Genomic DNA, 19,658 nt, shown 5'->3' on the forward strand with positions numbered 1-19,658 from the left:
TTCTGGTCAGTGGATGAATTTTGCACTTTTAAATTGTCATTGCATTTCGTCTCATTTCGTACCATTGGGGGGACGATGACCTGGATGTTAGGCCCCTCTAAACAACAAGCATCATCATCAAGCTTCCTGGACCTTCCTCTCCTCCTTCCTTGCGGTTTTGCTATAAAGACTTTCTTGACAGTACTGGTTTCTGCCATTCTCTGAACATGACCAGCCCACTGAATTCTTCCCTGCTTAATTTTAACAACATCTGGCTGGCCAAACAATCCTTGCAGCTGTGCGTTTGTCCTCATTCTCCATCCATCCTGATCTCTAACTGCTCCAAATACACATGATACTGTATAGGCTTTTGGGCTTATGCCGTGTCAAGAAAATAAGGTGAAATTCTTTACGTTTTGCAGAGAACTGTGCTCTGCGTCATTAGAAGAAAATCTTGACTATCCACGGGAAAGGCTTCTTATAAGTACGGGCCGTGAAAGCTTCAATGCTCCAAATACCTTTCTCAATATCATCCTTTCCCACCGTAAGAGCCACTGTTCATCTCTAGTAGTCATCACCCAGCATTGTGAGCCATACGTCACTATAGGTATTAATACTGTTGTATATATTTTTATTTTCGTATTCCTATAGACATTCTTGGATTTGAACATATTTTGCATGGCGTAAAAGCATCGGTTCCCACTTGTTATCCTTTCCTGTATTTCCACAGAGGTTTTATTGTCTGCAGTTATTATTGAGCCTAGATATTTGAAAGTTGTAACTCATTGATATTCCTTCTCGTGTATTCTCACTGTGGTCCTTCCTGCTCTCTCTGTCTCTCCCATCTTCATATACTTTGTTTTATATACAGTATATTCACTTCTAGCCCTAAGTCCCGTGCCTTCTCTTCTAAAAAAGCTTAGTTCTCTTCAAGAGCTCTTTCGTTTCCTGTAATAATTGCCACATCATCAGCATATGCTATCACTTGTACTAATCTGTTTAGGATGGTTCCCCCTGGGTTGATGGGTACTTGGCGTATTACGTTTTCCAGTGCTAAAATGAATATGAATGTGGAGAGAACATCCCCCTGTCTCAGCCCCTTTTCAACTAATTTTTATATTGCGACAATTACTGGAGAAGTTTTATGAGTATGACAAGCAGCAGCACCAGCTCTATGTTTATTTTAAACAGCCATACAACAGGCTACATAGAGGCAAAATTTATATAATTATGAGAGAGTTTGGAATCCTGAGGAAATTGGTTAGGTTGACAGAAATGACCTTGAAAACAACAGTATGCAAGGTGAGAGTGGAACAGGATCTGTCAGAGGCATTTTTAGTTAAAATGTCCTTTGGTTGGTAGCCTTCAATTTTTTTTTTTGCTAGCTGCTTTATGTCGCACCGACACAGATAGGTCTTATGGCGACGATGGAACAGGGAGGGGCTAGGAGTGGGAAGGAAGCGGCCGTGGCCTTAATAAAGATACAGCCCCAGCACATGCCTGGTGTGAAAATGCGAAACCACGGAAAACCATCTTGAGGGCTTCGATAGTGGGGTTCGAACCCACTATCTCCCGAATACTGGATACTGGCCGCAGTTCAGCGACTGCAGCTATCGAGCTTGGTAGTAGCCTTCAATTAAAGTGGCAATTTTTATTTTCCATGAACACATGTTTCATTCCACACTAGCTTGTGACGGTTTAAAAAACTTTGCATAAGACTTTTTTCATGTTTTTTACCTGTATTGAACTTAATACTAATTGTTACAATTCTTGTTTGATTTTCCACCTAATTCAATACATGAAGATGTTCATTGTCTCTAGAAGGACATTTATTACAATTCAGCACTAACAGGGAAATGTTCCGCTCATTATATCGAGCATCTTCTGCCTTATTTGAACAAATATCTCAAGGTTAAGTCTTTACATTGAACTTTCATATAACCAGTTTGACCATTAAAATTATTTTACACCAATAAAATATTACCACTAGTTAACAATAATTAAAAAGAATTGACAAGTTAAAATATGGCTGTGATGGACCAGACATTGAACACAATTTACTGATGTCCAAGTCATAGTAATGTTCTAAACGTCTGTAATGTTCCGTTTTAGGCTGCATACAGTGCCACAGATCTTCATGGGACCACAGAAAATGTCTGTTTCAGGCAGCCCTCCGGTTTTTGAGTTTTTACTGTATCAGATTTTTTAATATATTCCATGGTACGTACATTATACGTGAGCATTGAACCGGCTTAGATTCTTTGGTCTGCTAAACTTTTGTTCTGTTTTTTTGTTAATTATTGTATGCATTTAATATAATGTAATTTCCTGTGAATAAAACAAATATATACTTGGTGGCCTTTTTTTTTTTCCGGGAGTATATATGGCTCACCAGTTCTGTAACTGTTTTTCCGGTTCACCCCATGGGTAGGCTATGTGTAGTGTTGGTTGAGGGTGTTGTCTGTGTGTGTAAGTGTAATTGTATGGGCAAGAAATGGGATGGGAAGGAAGTGGCTGTGGTCCCGAGAGAGTTACCATTCTGGCATTGGAATGTATAGTTTTTTTTTTTTTAAATGTACAGTTCACCTGGACTTCAGATACTATTGCCCAATGCACATGATTATTATAAAGATACACTCCGTTTTGTGCCTAAGTGTACCAATGGGATAAGTTGTACAAGAAACACTTCCTCAAACATTACAAGGTGTTCCTCTTCGTGGTATTGTAATAATTTGCTTACATGTATTCAGCATTCAAGCATGATATTATTTAAGTATTTATGATTTTCTGTAATATTTTATTTTTGCTAATTTTGCAGGGTATCATGCCTCAGAATGTGGGTGAAGTAGCGCTCACTTCTTCAAAATGAATGGTGAAATTCCCAGTGTACCAATCACCACATTGGCTGGCATCTCAAGTCTCACAGACTGTAAGTAACATAACATATTGTTTAATTTGTTTAATTTTTACATTAAATATCACCTCACTTGCAAACAGTGCATTTTGCATTGTCACAAAATATTACAGACTTTGGTGATGTCGGTCAACTCTATAGTTTCATGTTAATTTACCTCATTTTTTATATATGAGCACCTAAGGTCCTTCATGTAATTGAAAATTTTCAGGAAGAGCATGTAATTTTGCATATTTATTCATTACATACATACATAGATACATGTTAGAGACTGTTACATCTTTCAGCATGAGTCTCCAAGCTTTATGAATTAACTAACCACCTCCAAACGAAACCCAGCTGGTGTTACAGCCCTGATGGGCTTTAGCCTGCCAAGCTACTGCTGTTCAGCTTGAAGACAAGGCAACACACAGTCAGTGTAACAAATCCTCTCGGCTGTTAATACACTGCCTGACGAAAAATAATTGAAGCGCGCATGAAGGGAGAAGGAAACTAAATGAAAATTCACATGTTGAGACGGTGTAATATGTTATTTCAGTGATTAAAAAATTGAGTTGAATTTACAAGGAACTTGGCATTATGAGCCCACTTATCAGTATGACGTACCCCCTCTGGCCTGGATGCATGCATTGATTTGGTTGGGAATGGTGTCAAATCTGCTCTATCCTCCTCTGAGGCAAGCTGGCTTACATCTGTTGTAACTGGTCCTTGATATCCTGGATAAAAATGATCGCAAAGAAATTGGAAAATTATTGAACATTTTCCTTGGTAAGTTATTCCAATCCCTAACTCCCCTTCCTATAAACAAATTTTTGCCCCAATTTGTCCTCTTGAATTCCAACTTTATCTTCATATTGTGATCTTTCCTACTCTTAAAGATGCCAGTATCCAGTATTCGGGAGATAGTAGGTTCGAACCCCACTGTCGGCAGCCCTGAAATTGGTTTTCTGTGGTTTCCTATTTTCACACTAGGCAAATGCTGGGGCTGTGCCTTAATTAAGGCCACGGCACCTTCCTTCCCACTCCTAGCCCTTTCCTCTCCCATCGTCGCCATAAGACCTATCTATGTTGGTGCGACGTAAAGTAACTAGCAAAAAAAAAAAAAACTTTTAAAGACAGCACTTAAACTTATTCATCTACTGATGTCCTCCCACGCCATCTCTCCTCTGACAGCTCGGAACATACTATTTAATCAAGCAGCTCGTCTCCTTTCTCCCAAATCTTCCCAGCCCAAACTTTTCAACATTTTTGTAACGCTACTCTTTTGTCGGAAATCACCCAGAACAAATCGAGCTTTCTTTCTTCGGATTTTTTCCAGGATGTCTATGACGTACCGTTGTTCTATCAAGAGTTCCCTGAATCACTACCAGCAGTGACCCCATGTCATATCCAATTGCTACCCACACCATGATACCAGGCGTAACACTGCTGTGCCTCTCCGAAACATTTGAAGAATGGGGTTAGAATAGGACCTCTCCCCAGGTCACTGTCATACTCGCAGATGATGGTCATCCAGGGTAGTCCTGAACCATGATTCATTGCTAAACACAATGCGACACCATTCATCAGACGTCCATGGTACCCGCTCATGGCACCACTCAAACGTAGCTGTTTGAGTTGTGGTGTTACCAGCAGCCTACGCATGGGATGGTAATTACCTAGTCTGGCTGCTGCTAGTCTCCGATCACTGGTACAGGATGACACAGAATATAATTTATTCTTATAAAATTTTCTCACCTATTCAATACATTATTTTTGCAGTGCATATATTAATGTTACATTAAGTCGCTCACAACTTGTTTCGACCCTACTCGGGGTCATCATCAGCCATAATCAAATAAATACACATTTTAGTCGAAATATCCTAAAACAATACGTATTCTATTAAATGAACAGCATAAAACTAATGATATGAATTGTATGAACAATTATAATACGTGCCGTGATGTGCTCGAATTGGACCAAGCGCTATGGTTCTGGGTATGTTACAGATTAATAAATTATTATAATTAAAAAACCACCTTTCCGATACACAAAATCCTTATAATTAGGATGAAACCATTTTGATTACAAATTGGACTTGTTTCGCTCAATCTTAGTGAGCATCATCAGCAATAGGTAATATAAATCATTGGTGGGTCAGGGCCCTGATCCTGTCGCATATCAGAAAAGAATGTCTAATATACATTGATAAAAATATATGAATTCAACACTTTAAAAATAATCAATAAGATTATTTGTGTCTATTAGAACAAAAATTGATCATTAAAACTGCTTGAAATGTAAAAATGGAATGGATGACTTGAAATGTTAAAAGTAATATATAGTAATTAGATGTTCTTAAAAATCGTTGTCCAATGTGTCTACGCTCGATTGTATTAGACTGTTTATGATAAAATCAGTTTTTCACATCAGGGTGAGCTCTTATTGTAAACTATGTTGCTGTTTTTTAAGAATAAGCATGATGGTGGTAAAACATCGTCTAGATCGGCATAAAATTAGCCTTTATGGGATTCCTTGCGTTGTGTTTCAGTTATCATTTGTGCAGTAGAGTGTTGACATTGTTCTCCTAACGGAGAATTACTGATCTAGTATGTGAAAATTTAAAACGGATGTATCCTGTAAAAGAAGAAAAAGGGAAATAATATGAGTGTCAGCTATTGGAAATTTAAAGACTGTAGCACTGTAAGGAGATGATAACGGAACATGCTTACCCGTGTGTGAACTGGGTTCGAATCCCACTGTCGGCAGCCCTGAAGATGGTTTTCCGTGGTTTCCCATTTTTACACCAGGAAAATGCTGGGACTGTACCTTTCCGTTATCATCTCCTTACAGTGCTACAGTCTTTAAATTTCCAATAGCTGACACTCATATTATTTCCCTTTTTCTTCTTTTACAGGATACATCCGTTTTAAATTTTCACATACTAGATCAGTAATTCTCCGTTAGGAGAACAATGTCAACACTCTACTGCACAAATGATTACTGAAACATGACGCAAGGAATCCCATAAAGGCTAATTTTACGCCGATCTAGACGATGTTTTACCACCAGTGAACTTCGTTTTTCAACCATCATACGTGATTTTTAACGTTTATCATCATGTTTATTCTTAAAAAACAGCAACATAGTTTATAATAAGAGCTCACCCTGATGTGAAAAACTGATTTTATCATAAACAGTCTAATACAATCGAGCGTAGATACATTGGACAACGATTTTTAAGAACATCTAATTACTATATATTACTTTTAACATTTCAAGTCATCCATTCCATTTTTACATTTCAAGCAGTTTTAATTATCCATTTTTGTTTTAATAGACACAAATAATCTTATTGATTATGTTTAAAGTGTTAAATTCATATATTTTTATCAAGGTATATTAGTCATTCTTTTGTGATATACGACAGGATCAGGGCCCTGACCCACCAATGATTTATATTACCTATTGCTGATGATGCTCACTAAGATTGAGCGAAACATGTCCAATTTGTAATCAAAATGGTTTCATCCTAATTATAAGGATTTTGTGTATTGGAAAGGTGGTTTTTTAATGATAATAATTTATTACTCTGAACTCCAATACGGTTGTAAAATTAGACTTATAACTTGTAATATGTTACAGATGTCGAAATGCTGTTATGTAGCAATAAATTAACATAGTAGGGCGCGCAGCTGTGAGCTTGCATCCGGGAGATAGTGGGTTCGAATCCCACTGTCGGCAGCCCTGAATATGGTTTTCCGTGGTTTCCCATTTTCACACCAGGCAAATGCTGGGACTGTACCTTAATTAAGGCCATGGCCACTGCCTTCCCACTCCTAGCCTTTTCCTATCCCATCGTTACCATAAGACCTGCCTGTGTCGGTGCGACGTGCAGAAAAAAAGAGGGGGTGGGTTGGCTTTAACTAGTGGACATGTGTCATTGGATAGAATTTAACTCTTAGTACAGCAGTACAGATATGTCTTCCATTAGAGTCGTATTAATGTTTATAGGGCTTGCAAGGTTTAAGTAGTGCAATTCAACTACTCATCACGGCACATATTATAATTGTTCATACAATTCATATCGTTAGTTCTATGCTGTTCATTAATAGATTATGTATTATTTTTGGATATTTTGACCGAAATATATATTTATTTGATTATGGCCGATGATGACCCCGAGTAGGGTCAAAACTAGTTCCAAGCAACTTAATGATGTAAATATATGCATTGCAAAAATAATGTACTGAATAGGTGGAAAAATTTTATAAGAATAAATTATATGTAATGTCTGTTTAATGCGGATCAATCAAAAATGAAGTTTATAACCCTTGATGACACAGAATGTTGCAGGGAGTCAATTACTTATTCTCGGATGGGAGGCCCCGATGTGAAGGGGCTGCGATGTGCTTTGTGTGTACGTTACTGTGATTCTTCCTTCTGGTGGTTAGAAATGGTCGACCGAACCGTAACAACGAATATGCCTTCCCTCACGTTCCCATGCAGTCCAGTATGGCCACTGTCACATCCGAATGCCCCACAAATCTGGGTATTGCACAATTCGAGCAGCTGGCCGAATGGACACGCACAAGACATTTACAGACCCGCCTTTGATGTGTACATGTACAAAGTTACATTGACATGCGACCATTTCTTCTGGGTGGTGCTTGAAGTTTTTTCAGGCAGTGTACTTGGTTTTCTAAGCTTGTGCTGCTATCTCACTGTCGGATAGCTTCTCTGTTGTTCCCATGATCGCTGAATGGACCTCGAAGCATCCCCACAGATCCAGGTAATAATACCTGACCTGGTCAGAGATCAAACCAGGGCCCTGTGGTAAGAGGCAGGCATTGTACTCCTGCACCTGCACCATGGGGCTGGCTACTATCCACCTTCGCAGTCCTATATTTGTAACTAGATCTGTGGCCTCATTTAATTCTACACCTCTTGTCTTCAAATCATTAAAAACTGAATCTAACCATCGTCCTCTTGGTCTCCCTCCGCTACTCTCACCATCCATGGCCAAGTCCACTATTCTTCTAAGTTACTTGTCCGTGTCCTTTCACCTCACATGACCGCCCATCAAAGAAGTAAACCCGTATTCTCATATTCCTAGAGGTGGCGCAGCTCCTTTCAGGCACACCCGTAAAGGAGATCAGCTGCATCTACCATTTCTAATCACATGCCAGCCCTCGTGGCAATGCTAAATCACTGGCAGTGTCAGGAATTGAACTCAGCCCTCCGAGGATAATGGCTAGTAATGCTGTTATGTTACATGACCACTGAAGCTGGTTTATGCCAGCAACTTAATCCATTAAGTTAATTCCTATCTTTACCTTTATTCATTCAGAGTATCCTCCAGTCATTTTTCTCCATCTGCTTACACCAGCAGTCATCTTTGCTAACCTCACCTGTGTGATTTCCAACTTACGAATAAGATATCTACAGCATACCCAGATTTCACTCCCACAGAGCAAATTCGGTCTTAAACCTGACTGACGTAAAAATTTCTTTCAAGTGTATACTTCCTTCTTACAGAATGCTGTTGATTGCAACTGCAAGTTCAGTGCCGTTATTCAGTATCACTTATTTTACTGCCATTTTGGGAGAATACACATACTGAGTACTTGAAATAATCCACCTGCTTCAATTTTGTTTGTAATAATTCCTACTGGGCATTCAGTCCTCTTAGGTTCAAATATTCACCAGTGATCTGCATTTAGGGCAGTCACCCAGGCTGCAGATTCCTTGTTGTTTACCTAGTTTTATCTTTAATAATTTCAGAGAATTTGGAAATATATCAAACACCTCCCTTTGTAAATCGTTAAGATCCTTACTCCTCTTCCTATAAATGAATATTTGCCCCTCTTTGTCTTGAATTCCAACTTTATCTTCTTCCTACTTTTAAAAACACCACTCAACCTTACTCGCCTACTGATGTCCTCCCACGCCATCTCTCCACTGACAGCTCGGAACATACCACTTAATCGAGCAGCTCGTCCCCTTTCTTCCAAGTCTTCCCATCCCAAACTTTGCAACATTCTTGTAACACTACTCTTTTGTCGGAAATCACCCAGAACAAATCGAGCTGCTTTTCTTTGGATTTTTTCCAGTTCTTGAATCAAGTAATCCTGGTGCGGGTCCCATACACTGGAGCCATACTCTAGTTGGGGTCTTACCAGAGACTTATATGCACTCTCCTTTACATCTATACTCATCATCATCATCATCATCATCATCATTTCCCTTTATCCAGCTATACATCTATACTACAACCCCTAAATACCCTCATAACCATGTGCCCATCTGTACCCTTTATTAACAATCATATTTATGTGATTACCCCAATGAAGGTCTTTTCTTATATTAACACCTAGATACTTACAATGGTCCCCAAAAGGAACTTTCACCCCATCAACACAGTAATTAAAACTTGAGAGGACTTTTCCTATTTGTGAAACTCACAACCTGACTTTTAACCCTCTTTATCACCATACCATTGCCCACCGTCCATCTCACAACGCTATCGAGGTCACCATGCAGCCGCTCACAATCTTGTAACTTATTTATTACTTTGTACAAAATAACATCATCTGCAAACAGCCTTATCTCTGATTCCACTCCTTTACTCATATCATTGATATATATAAGAAAACATAAAGGTCGAATAATACTGCCTTGAGGAATTCCCCTCTTATTTATTACAGGGTCAGATAAAGCTTCGCCTACTCTAATTCTCTGAGTTCTATTTTCTAGAAATATAGCCACCCATTCAGTCACTCTTTTTTCTAGTCCAATAGCACTCATTTTTGCCAGTAGTCTTCCATGATCTACCCCATCAAATGCCTTAGATAGGTCAATTGCAATACAGTCCATTTGGCCTTCTGAATCCAGGATATCTGCTATACCTTACTGAAATCCTACAACTTGTGCTTCAGTGGAATAACCTTTCCTAGACCCAAACTGCCTTCTTTCAAACCAGTTATTAATTTCACAAACATGTCTAATATAATCAGCAAGAATGCTTTCCCAAAGCTTACATGCAATGCATGTCAAACTGACTGGCTTGGAATTTTCATCTTTATGTCTATCACCCTTTCCTTTATACACAGGGGCTACTATAGAAACTCTCCATTTATTTGGTATAGCTCCTTCAACCAAACAATAATCAAATTAGTATTTCAGATATGGTACTATATCCCAACCCATTGCCTTTAGTATATCCTCAGTAATCATATCAATTCCAGCTGCTTCTCTAGTTTTCAACTTTTGTATCTTACTGTAAATGTTATTGTTATCATAGGTAAACAGAGGTGCCAACCTTTGAAGTGGGTAATCAGTAATCCCATTTTTAACTCGCGCACCCCCCCCCCCCCCCCCCCCCCCCCGACAAAACGTTTACGTGTTAAACACAAAGCACCCCGTTTGCCCTTTCCTACAGCAATCTATTCTAAAGTATATTACACAATCAAATTTGCTCATTACCTGTTAGTTCTGCGATAAATTCTTTGTAGCTTGTTTCGCACCCAGCAGCTGCTTTTCGGAGTAGGTTTTCTTGAAACATACTTCCCCCCCGAGATGACATTTTCGTTTTCGGAACCATAAGCGATTCCAGTGTAGATGAACTTAACTTAGGCCTGAATTCTGTCTGATTTTTCCTAATAACACTGAAAACTCTTTATGTGGGAGAGTTACTATGAGGTACACTTTACTGCAAATACAACATTACTTAAGGTTTTATACTTAATTTGTCCACTTTCATTCTTAAGCTCTGCAATGTTGCCCCCAATTCACATCAATGTTTTGTCCATGTACAATGTATTCAGGGGAAGTATCACACTGGTAAGCTGCAAATTCCTCTTCAAGTTTGTCATGTTCACTTTCCTTGACCAAAGTTGGGAATCTTCCAACAAAATATTCAAGAGATGAATAGGAAACCTTCATTCTGAGAGAGATGTCTATAACTTTGGCATGATGGAGAAATTCATCATCCAGGGGAAATTTCCTGGTAATGTAACTGCAAGCTGCCACATAAAACCCTCTGACAGAATTATAAAACATCTCTTCATCACAGTCATTATCTTTCAAGTATGCCCTAGCTTTTGCTCCAATTACCAAGTCCTCATTGGCTTTCTGGTATTTCCTCCTCTTGAATTCAACACTCAAAAGGGAGGTAGATTCTGACTGAAGAGAACATGGCTGAACAAATCTGAACAATAGGTCAGTTTCCTCCTAAGAAGATGTATGCCTGGAGCATCTTGTTGCAGAAATATATTCACAGATTAAAAACAGGAAGTGAACTCTGAAGAAAGTAGCAAAACAGTTTTGTGTGTGGATCTTGATGTTGTTAGTTGTTTTACATCGCACTGACACAGATAGGTCTCATGTAATTAATCTCATAATAGAACTGTATTGAGGATAATATATTAAAATTATAAAATCCTTTTATTAACAACCACCTACTCAATACAATACAATACACTCATTGAATTATAAAATAATCATGAGGTGTCTTAAATAATGGAACATGTTTCGTTCGGCATAGCGAACATCATCAGCCATTAATGTACAAAGACTAGGTCAGGACCCTGAGTTTAAATGATCAAAATAGTTAAAAGAATAACAATGTCGTTATAAAAAGTAATATGATAACATTAGTCTTAATTTGTAACAATATGTACAGATCAACAGCGAGAATTTGTGGTGAAATACATTGAACGATGGCAGTCTGTGAAGTTGAAAACAATCATGGGGTTGTTAAAGTAAAAAATAGATATTATGGACATTAAAATATACGTCAATGCGTGAAGCGTTAATTAATTATTGAAGATGAAGTTCTTTCAATTGTGCAAATACAAAAGTTGAAATAGAGTTCATTGAATAATACGAGTCAAATTGAACCAGTCAAAAGGCGCATGACGACGTAACTAAGGTTGATATGACGTGATCTCTGGTAGTTGCGAATTCTGTAGGAGAGACAATCACAATCCCGGAAGGAAATACAAGTTGAACTAGTCCACATTCACGTGCTGCCAGTAAAATTAAAATCGTATACAACGTAGAACATCAATGATGGACTCTCTAAAGAGTAACTGTGATCTTGAATACAGGGGGAGTTCTGGCAATCCGTAGATGAATGAAGCAGATTATGGCACAGTTGGAGTTTGAAACCTGGAATGAAAGAAAAAGGGAGGAAAATGAAGTTATGTTATAACGGAAAATGAAGAAGGAGAAAGAAAAAAATTGAAAGAGGTGGCTTACCCTTGGGAGTAGTGTGAGGTGTCCACTAATGTTGGCTGCGTGAAGCAAACTGGCGAGTAGCTTTATTGCTGCTTCTAGTGTTGTATACGTATGTATACGTAAAGGCGGGGAGTGAGTCATGTGAGGAGGAAGGGCGACCGATTCCTTGGGTGGGTCGGATGTTCATGGAGGGGATGTCGCATGAAAGGGCGGTAGAGCAGTAGCTGTTGTTACAGAGGAAATATTATTAGCGGTTGTATAATTAATAATTCTCATAAAGTTATTATTATTTATATTGAAAAGAGAGAGTAGTTCTGGAATTTTTTCGATTATTGGATTTTTAATTTCTGAAGTATCATTTAAAGTTTGATTTTCGTTAAAATGCTGGTCTAAGAATATGTAAATATTCTCAAACTCTGCCATAAGTTTACTTTTATTGACGTATTTCAAGATCTGAACGTCTTTTTCAATTGTCGTAAAACTGTGACCAATTTCTTCCATATGGGTGCTCATGGCGGAATACTTTTTATGAACTCTATTTCAACTTTTGTATTTGCACAATTGAAAGAACTCCATCTTCAATAATTAATTAACACTTCACGCATTGACGTATATTTTAATGTCCATAATATCTATTTTTTTCTTTAACAACCCAATGATTGTTTTTAACTTCACAGACTGCCATCGTTCAATGTATTTCACCACAAATTCTCGCTGTTGATCTGTACATATCGTTACAAATTAAGACTAATGTTATCATATTACTTTTTATTACGACATTGTTATTCTTTTAACTATTTTGATCATTTAAACTCAGGGCCCTGACCTAGTCTTTGTACATTAACGGCTGATGATGTTCACTATGCCGAACGAAACATGTTCCATTATTTAAGACGCCTCATGATTATTTTATAATTCAATGAGTGTATTGTATTGTATTGTATTGAGTAGGTGGTTGTTAATAAAAGGATTTTATAATTTTAACAGATAGGTCTTACGGCGACGATGGGACAGGAAAGGGCTAGGGGTGGGAAGGAAGCGGCCGTGGCCTTAATTAAGGTACAGCCCCAGCATTTGCCTGGTGCGAAAATGGGAAACCACGGAAAACCATTTTCAGGGCTACCGACAGTGGGGTTCGAACCTACTATCTCCCGAATACTGGATACTGGCCACACTTAAGCGACTGCAGCTATCGAGCTCAGTTGTGTGGGTCTTGTGTGAAAGATTTCACAGTTTCAAACTGCTTGGTGGTCTCATTTTTATGGTGAGTCTCACCATAAAAACATGAGTGTCAAAGCTTCCCACTGCTCAAAAACTCTTATCAATAGACTGAAGAAGCGAGAGCCAACGGGTACTAACAGATTTCAAAATTTTGTGACCCTCTGTGCCACAAACAGCCTGATAAACTTTCAGCGTGTTTTGCCTTTTAGAACTCTTATCAAGTGGCCGTGCGCGTAGAGGCGCGCGGCTGTGAGCTTGCATCCGGGAGATAGTAGGTTCGAATCCCACTATCGGCAGCCCTGAAGATGGTTTTCCGTGGTTTCCCATTTTCACACCAGGCAAATGCTGGGGCTGTACCTTAATTAAGGCCACGGCCGCTTCCTTCCAACTCCTAGGCCTTTCCTATCCCATCGTCGCCATAAGACCTATCTGTGTCGGTGCGACGTAAAGCCCCTAGCAAAAAAAAAAAAAAAAAAAAAAAACTCTTATCAAGATAGTAATATAACTGAACCAAAAAGTTCTCTACATTGACTGGCAATTGGGCTGCTGCTTTTTGTGCATAGATGTGTATGAGATAACATGAACAACCCAGGACATAAACAGAAGAATGCCTGTCCTTCACAAATTTGGCAACACCTTTATTTGCCTCTATCACTGTGTATGCATTGTCAGATGAAAAAGAAATGCAATTTTCCCATGGAATGGCTAAAGAAGACAATTCACTATTAACAAGAGAGAAAATTCTCTCACCTGTATTGTCGGTACTCTCTAACATTGAGAGTTGATATTTGGCCCCTCTGAGCATTAAAGAAGGATACAACTATAGGATAAAGTTTAACTGCATTTGAATCTGTACTACCATCAGTAGCCATTGAAAAGGGTGTTATTTGCAAAAGTTCACTTATTTCCTTTTTTGCCTCAGATGCCGTGTATTGAACCAAAGCAGAGGTTTTAGTTCTTGCACAACCATATTTCTGAGATATCTTAGAGTTGAGGAACATAGATCTAAACAAACTTCCAGCATGGTCTGAAACTGATAACGGAATATTACTCTCCAAAGAAATGATGTGAACAGCAATTCGGCATTCGTCACCTCACTTTCTTTACTTTTTACGAAGAACGATGAAACAGACTGGTTTCGTAATTTTAATTCACCGTATGTGTGATGTTTCTTGGACTCTGTGTCTTCTGTAATCATCTCGTCCACCGTGAGCCACAGAGAAATCACACGAACACACACTGCAGAACACGCGGTTTTCACTAACACGTGAGGCAAGTAAGCACGGCCATTCCTGTGTGTAACCGTCTCGATATTTCTGTAAAGGTAATCGCCCACTACGCCGCGCCGCGCAGCGCAGCCGAGAAGAAATTTCCGTGGTCTGCTTCTTGTGAAATGAAATGGCTTAACGCCCACTACAGGGAGCCGCGCCTCGCGGAACAAGCTTGTGGAATTTCCGCGCCAGAAGCCTCCAGGTTTCTGGAACGGAACTTTTTCCTTTCGGCGCGCTTGTGTGGTCGAGGGTAGAAGGAATAACGGAAAGAGAGTGGTTTCGTACCGTTTCGGCAGTCCTCGTGAGTCCTCGACTAGTGCCAGCACGCTCGTACCTTCATGCGGTTAGTGGTATTGTGCACTGTACGCCTTTCTCGGCGAAAGGTCGTATTTTCTCGCTCTACACATGGCTTAACTAGGTTCAATAGTTCATAGAATTTTTCTTGGGACATACGAAAGTAGTGGGAAAATTTACTTCGGTCCTTTAGTAGATCTGGAAATAAATGATGAAACTCTCTGTACGTTTGCCTTTTCCCATAAATGTTGTGGACCCAAACTTTTCTTTCGCGTTTTTCTTCTTGCTCATTTGCAAGTAGCGCAACCGCAAATAATAAGTCCTCCTCAGAAATGGAACTCATCTTTCTGTGCAAGCTGCACTTCCCCAAGTGGAGGGACGCGGCGCGGTGAGGTGTGCTGTATGGGCGAAGTCTCGGAAAATGGCCCGTGGAATGTTCCACAGGCTAGTTCCGCGCGGCGCGGCGTGGTACCCTGCAGTGGGCGATTACCTTTACACTGCTGTCTTCGTAGAAGAAGATGCAATTTGACAATTGCTCCGCTTCATTTCACAAAACCTATCTCTACTTTTCGAATCAACGCCTAGGATAATTAGAATTGAAATGAGCTAAATATACCACTCCTTCTACGCACACAACAAACCGCGCACTCGAGAACAGCAGAGCAAGGAGTAGAGCCTACCTCACGGCCGACTTGATACGTCATTCCCGCATCATTCTAGCTAAGAGAGCAGCGTATATGTAACTGGCCGTGATTTCACAACGCTCGCGGGAAACAAAACGAAGTGACGACCAAATAACTGCCAAATATGTTTAGTTGCCAACTTACAAACATTGAAACGAGGAGCGTTGACCAGTAATGCTCTAAGGGATTGAACATTTTTTTACTTCTTTCCTTTTTTCGCAGAAATTAATTTTTTATCGTGACAATGTTGCTTTTCCGTAATAATTTCCCCTTCGACCGTAATGCCGTAATCGCGAAGTGAAATCCGTAATCATAACGGACAATCCGTAATAGTTGGCACCTCTGGGTAAATTTTAATACTTCTTTAGTATTACTCACATCCTCTATCTGGACATTATCCTTGTAACCAACAATCTTTACATACTGCTGACTGAATACTTCTGCCTTTTGAAGATCCTCGCATACACACTCCCCTTGTTCATTAATGATTCCTGAAATGTCTTTCTTTGAACCTGTTTCTGCCTTAAAGTACCTATACATACCCTTCCATTTTTCACTAAAATTTGTATGACCACCAATTGGACGGTGTTATGCAATGATAGACCAAGCGACAAAATTCATATTTCGAAAAAACTGCGTCTTTGCGAATGCTTAAAGGAAAACTACTCGTGCATTTTTCTGTAAATCAAATCTTATTATATTCACGTAGCACCATATTTTGTTTTTCCAAAATAATATGAGCAAAAACCTGATATGAGTATTTTATTTTGATAAAAATGCATCTTAGTCTGCAAGTGATCGAGAATTTCTATAATGCAGAGTCCAAGCGCCAGGTGGCGTTCAGTCCACAAATGCGAAACAGATTAATACAGAACTACAACCACATTTCTACATGAAAAGACTATCAAGCACAATATCACAGTACAAAATTGTTAATATTTTATATTGTATAGTCAATAATAACTCTTTTATTAACATCCATTGCCATAATCATTATAGTATATGAACTTCACAACTAAATGATGCAAATTATAATATTAAAATAAACGTAAGTAAAGGAGTCAAGTTCACCTTCTCAAACGACTTCACGAGTTATTTTGAAATCAGGCTTTCTTAAAAAAGCCTTCGATATCATCAGCTATGGTAGAAGAATTAACTAACTTTTGATACAACTCCAAACAGTACTTGGGGATCCAGTGAAACGTGGACTTCCGATCATGTAATTTTTCTGAGCTTATCGGTTTTCTTTCAGGCCACAGTTTAAGCAGTTTTCTAGAGAAATGTAGGCTGTCACCGACAGGTTTTCGACCAGTCCTTTTTCCAATGTTTATTTCCGTGTAGGTTTCCTGTCTTAGATCACTTTTCAAAAAAACTGACAGAGGCTCTGATTTCCTGTGCTGGATTTCCTTGAACAGTAACCAGTTTACCTTTTCATCCTCAGTGCTTTTCTTCCTTTTGGTGATCACGCATTCTATTTCCGATGTACCTACAAAATCTTCTTTTACCATTTGGGGGACTTGTAAAGGATTTGTCTTTCTGCAAGAGTTCATTATTTTAATGTAATCTTCTGGCACATAGAGACGTTGCTGGAACTTGAATGCAGACTCAGTATCACCAGTCAGAGTGATTTTTCAGAAAACTGGGGCCCAGGAAGGAGAAAGTGTTGAGTGGTACTCAGTAGCCTAGGATGATTTTCTAGAATAGTTTTCAGCAAAAAAGCTATTTTTATATTTCGATTCTGGCCCCCAAATGAATCTGACCAGAGAATCATATGCGTTGTCTGGAGATACATGAGCCAGTATGCGTTTTCTTAAACACGATCCAATTCCTTGGGCTCCTCTTCCAGCATCCCCTCCCACCCACACATAACAAAATCCTTTGTCCTTAGAATCATGAGTACCGCAGTTACACAACCAAGGTTGGCGTTTATAAAAGATTATATTTCTTGTTAGCTGCCGGCCCCGGGTTCGATTGCCGGACGGGTCAGGGGTTTCTTCTGTTTCTTGGTCGGCCATCAGAAATACACCGCTAGTGTCCAATTCCATCTCCACATCTGATGTCCCAGTGTCTCCTTATGGGGCGAAATTATTGCAGGTGCCGGTTTCCACCATTTCGACACAATTTTGGCATTAGATATTTCCTGATGTGCTAGGAAGTATTTAATTTATAATAGAAATATTGTTTAACAGAATACTGTTACCTGAACACTTGTAACACTAGCGTGGAATATCATCACTGTCTTTCTGAGGCTTTTCATTAGAAAATTCTTCGTTTAACACACACATCTTCTCCATATTGGCTTATTTCCCCAAATTCCCTAATTTTGTTTCTATTAATTCATGCAACTCAGGGTCGAACACTTCGATTTCAACAGATTCCTGAGCTGTTCTGTCGGAAAAGTTACTGGCACTCAAATTTGACATTAAATCATCAAATGTGACGACTTCAGTCAAACCATTTATGCATTGTTTTCCAACTGGAAGTGAAATATCACTAGGAAGAAGGTTCTGGTTGACTGAAGGTGAAAATGTATTAAATGTATTACTTTTACAGTGAATCACGTCCATTTAAGGTTGATCAAATTGATCATGTGAATCAGAAACACATGCGGCGCGTTGAGTAGGCATAAGAAAATTGGTTTGAATGTGTTGTGCGTAATTAGTTACTTCTTGAATACGGTGTTCAGCATACTCTTTGTCAGAAGGCACATCTTGTAGAGATGCCTAAAACGTATATTGAAAAGCGTTTCGTATCCGATTATAAACCATAGTATTCCATCCGTTTTAATGGGATTATGAAAAATCTATCTTACCTTTTTCATAACAGTTATTCCTGATGTTTCTATCATCATCTTTCCTATTGAAGAATGCAAGAATGCATGTATAGAGGTTACTAGGAGTTTTTTAAATACTGCAGCAGTTGTTAAACTATACAGAAGTTTGATTGTAAAGAAGGAAATACGCATTCTTAGACACACAAACCCATCCAAATACACTGCATCTGCTAAACAATTCAGATGCCAAATACAGTATTATACTCCACACGGCCTTACTTCTAAATGGAAGTTTCGCAAAACAAATATGCATCGCCTTTCCTCTGTTGCCAGCGCACTACGCCCGTGAGAACAGCTGATGCAGTACTACCGCGGTAAACAGACATATATAGTAAAATGTAATACCGTCACTCAGAAAAACGAATACATATGGAATGAAAACAAATTCATAAAATCTACACTTACTAACAACATCTGACACTAATAAGAGAATATATTATTCAGAATAAAAGAGAATGAGGAAATAACACATCACTCACCGCCAATGGCTGGCACAGGAAGGAGGTTATGGCCTACAAGGGGAACACTCCACTGATCTCAGAGTCACTGGAACCCTCCAGCAATGAATCATTGTCACTATCACCAGCTCCCAAAGATATTATTAAACTTTTGATGGAGTTCTCCAGTACATCTTCATTTTCCCACGCCTCACGTATTAATCTTTGTGTACTGCGCACAACTCTCCTCTAGTGATCGGCACTGACATTCGCCATAGCTTCGGCTAACAGGTTTTCGACCTCGGGTACAGTAAAAGCTTATTTTTTGTTGCAGCATAACCCGTAACCTGAGCCCAAATCTTCTCTATTGCATTGAAATGGCAGTGATACGGTGGAAGTCGAATAACTTTATGTCCATGACGTCTTGCAATTTCGTCCACGACATACACAGGAAATTGTGTCTTGTTTTCTTTCACAAGCTGCAACAGTTCACCTTTCTTCATGTCGTCCCGCACAGGAATGTTGTGCCTCCTTAACCACTCAGCAAGAATCGACTTCCTTGCTGCCATTGTCAGAGCTTTGTCTTGAATTACGGAATGGTAGGGGGCATTGTCCATTATTATTGTACAATTTTCAGACAGGTTATTCATTAGTGTGTATTCAAACCAGTTCTGAAAATTGACACTATTCATCTCCTCGTGGTAATCGCCAGTTTTCTTAGACCTCAGAACATATAAAGAATTAGGTACAAATCAGTTTGCGGTACCGGCATGTAGCACAATAATTCTTCCCCCCTTTCCAATG

General features: G+C 39.1%; 1 protein-coding gene across 2 annotated transcripts in view; it reads left to right on the plus strand.

Moving 5' to 3' along the window:
* Nipped-B (Nipped-B cohesin loading factor) overlaps window positions 1-19,658 on the plus strand; it is an 804,192-nt gene that overhangs the window by 199,065 nt on the left and 585,469 nt on the right. For both annotated transcript variants that reach the window (XM_068226150.1, XM_068226151.1), the window contains exon 9: window positions 2,798-2,908. In XM_068226150.1, coding sequence (XP_068082251.1) covers window positions 2,845-2,908 — 64 coding nt within the window. In that variant the 5' untranslated portion in view covers window positions 2,798-2,844. The remainder of the gene's footprint in view (window positions 1-2,797; window positions 2,909-19,658) is intronic.

Source organism: Anabrus simplex, chromosome 2 (genome assembly GCF_040414725.1).
Source record: "Anabrus simplex isolate iqAnaSimp1 chromosome 2, ASM4041472v1, whole genome shotgun sequence".
NCBI classification, from domain to species: domain Eukaryota; kingdom Metazoa; phylum Arthropoda; class Insecta; order Orthoptera; family Tettigoniidae; genus Anabrus; species Anabrus simplex.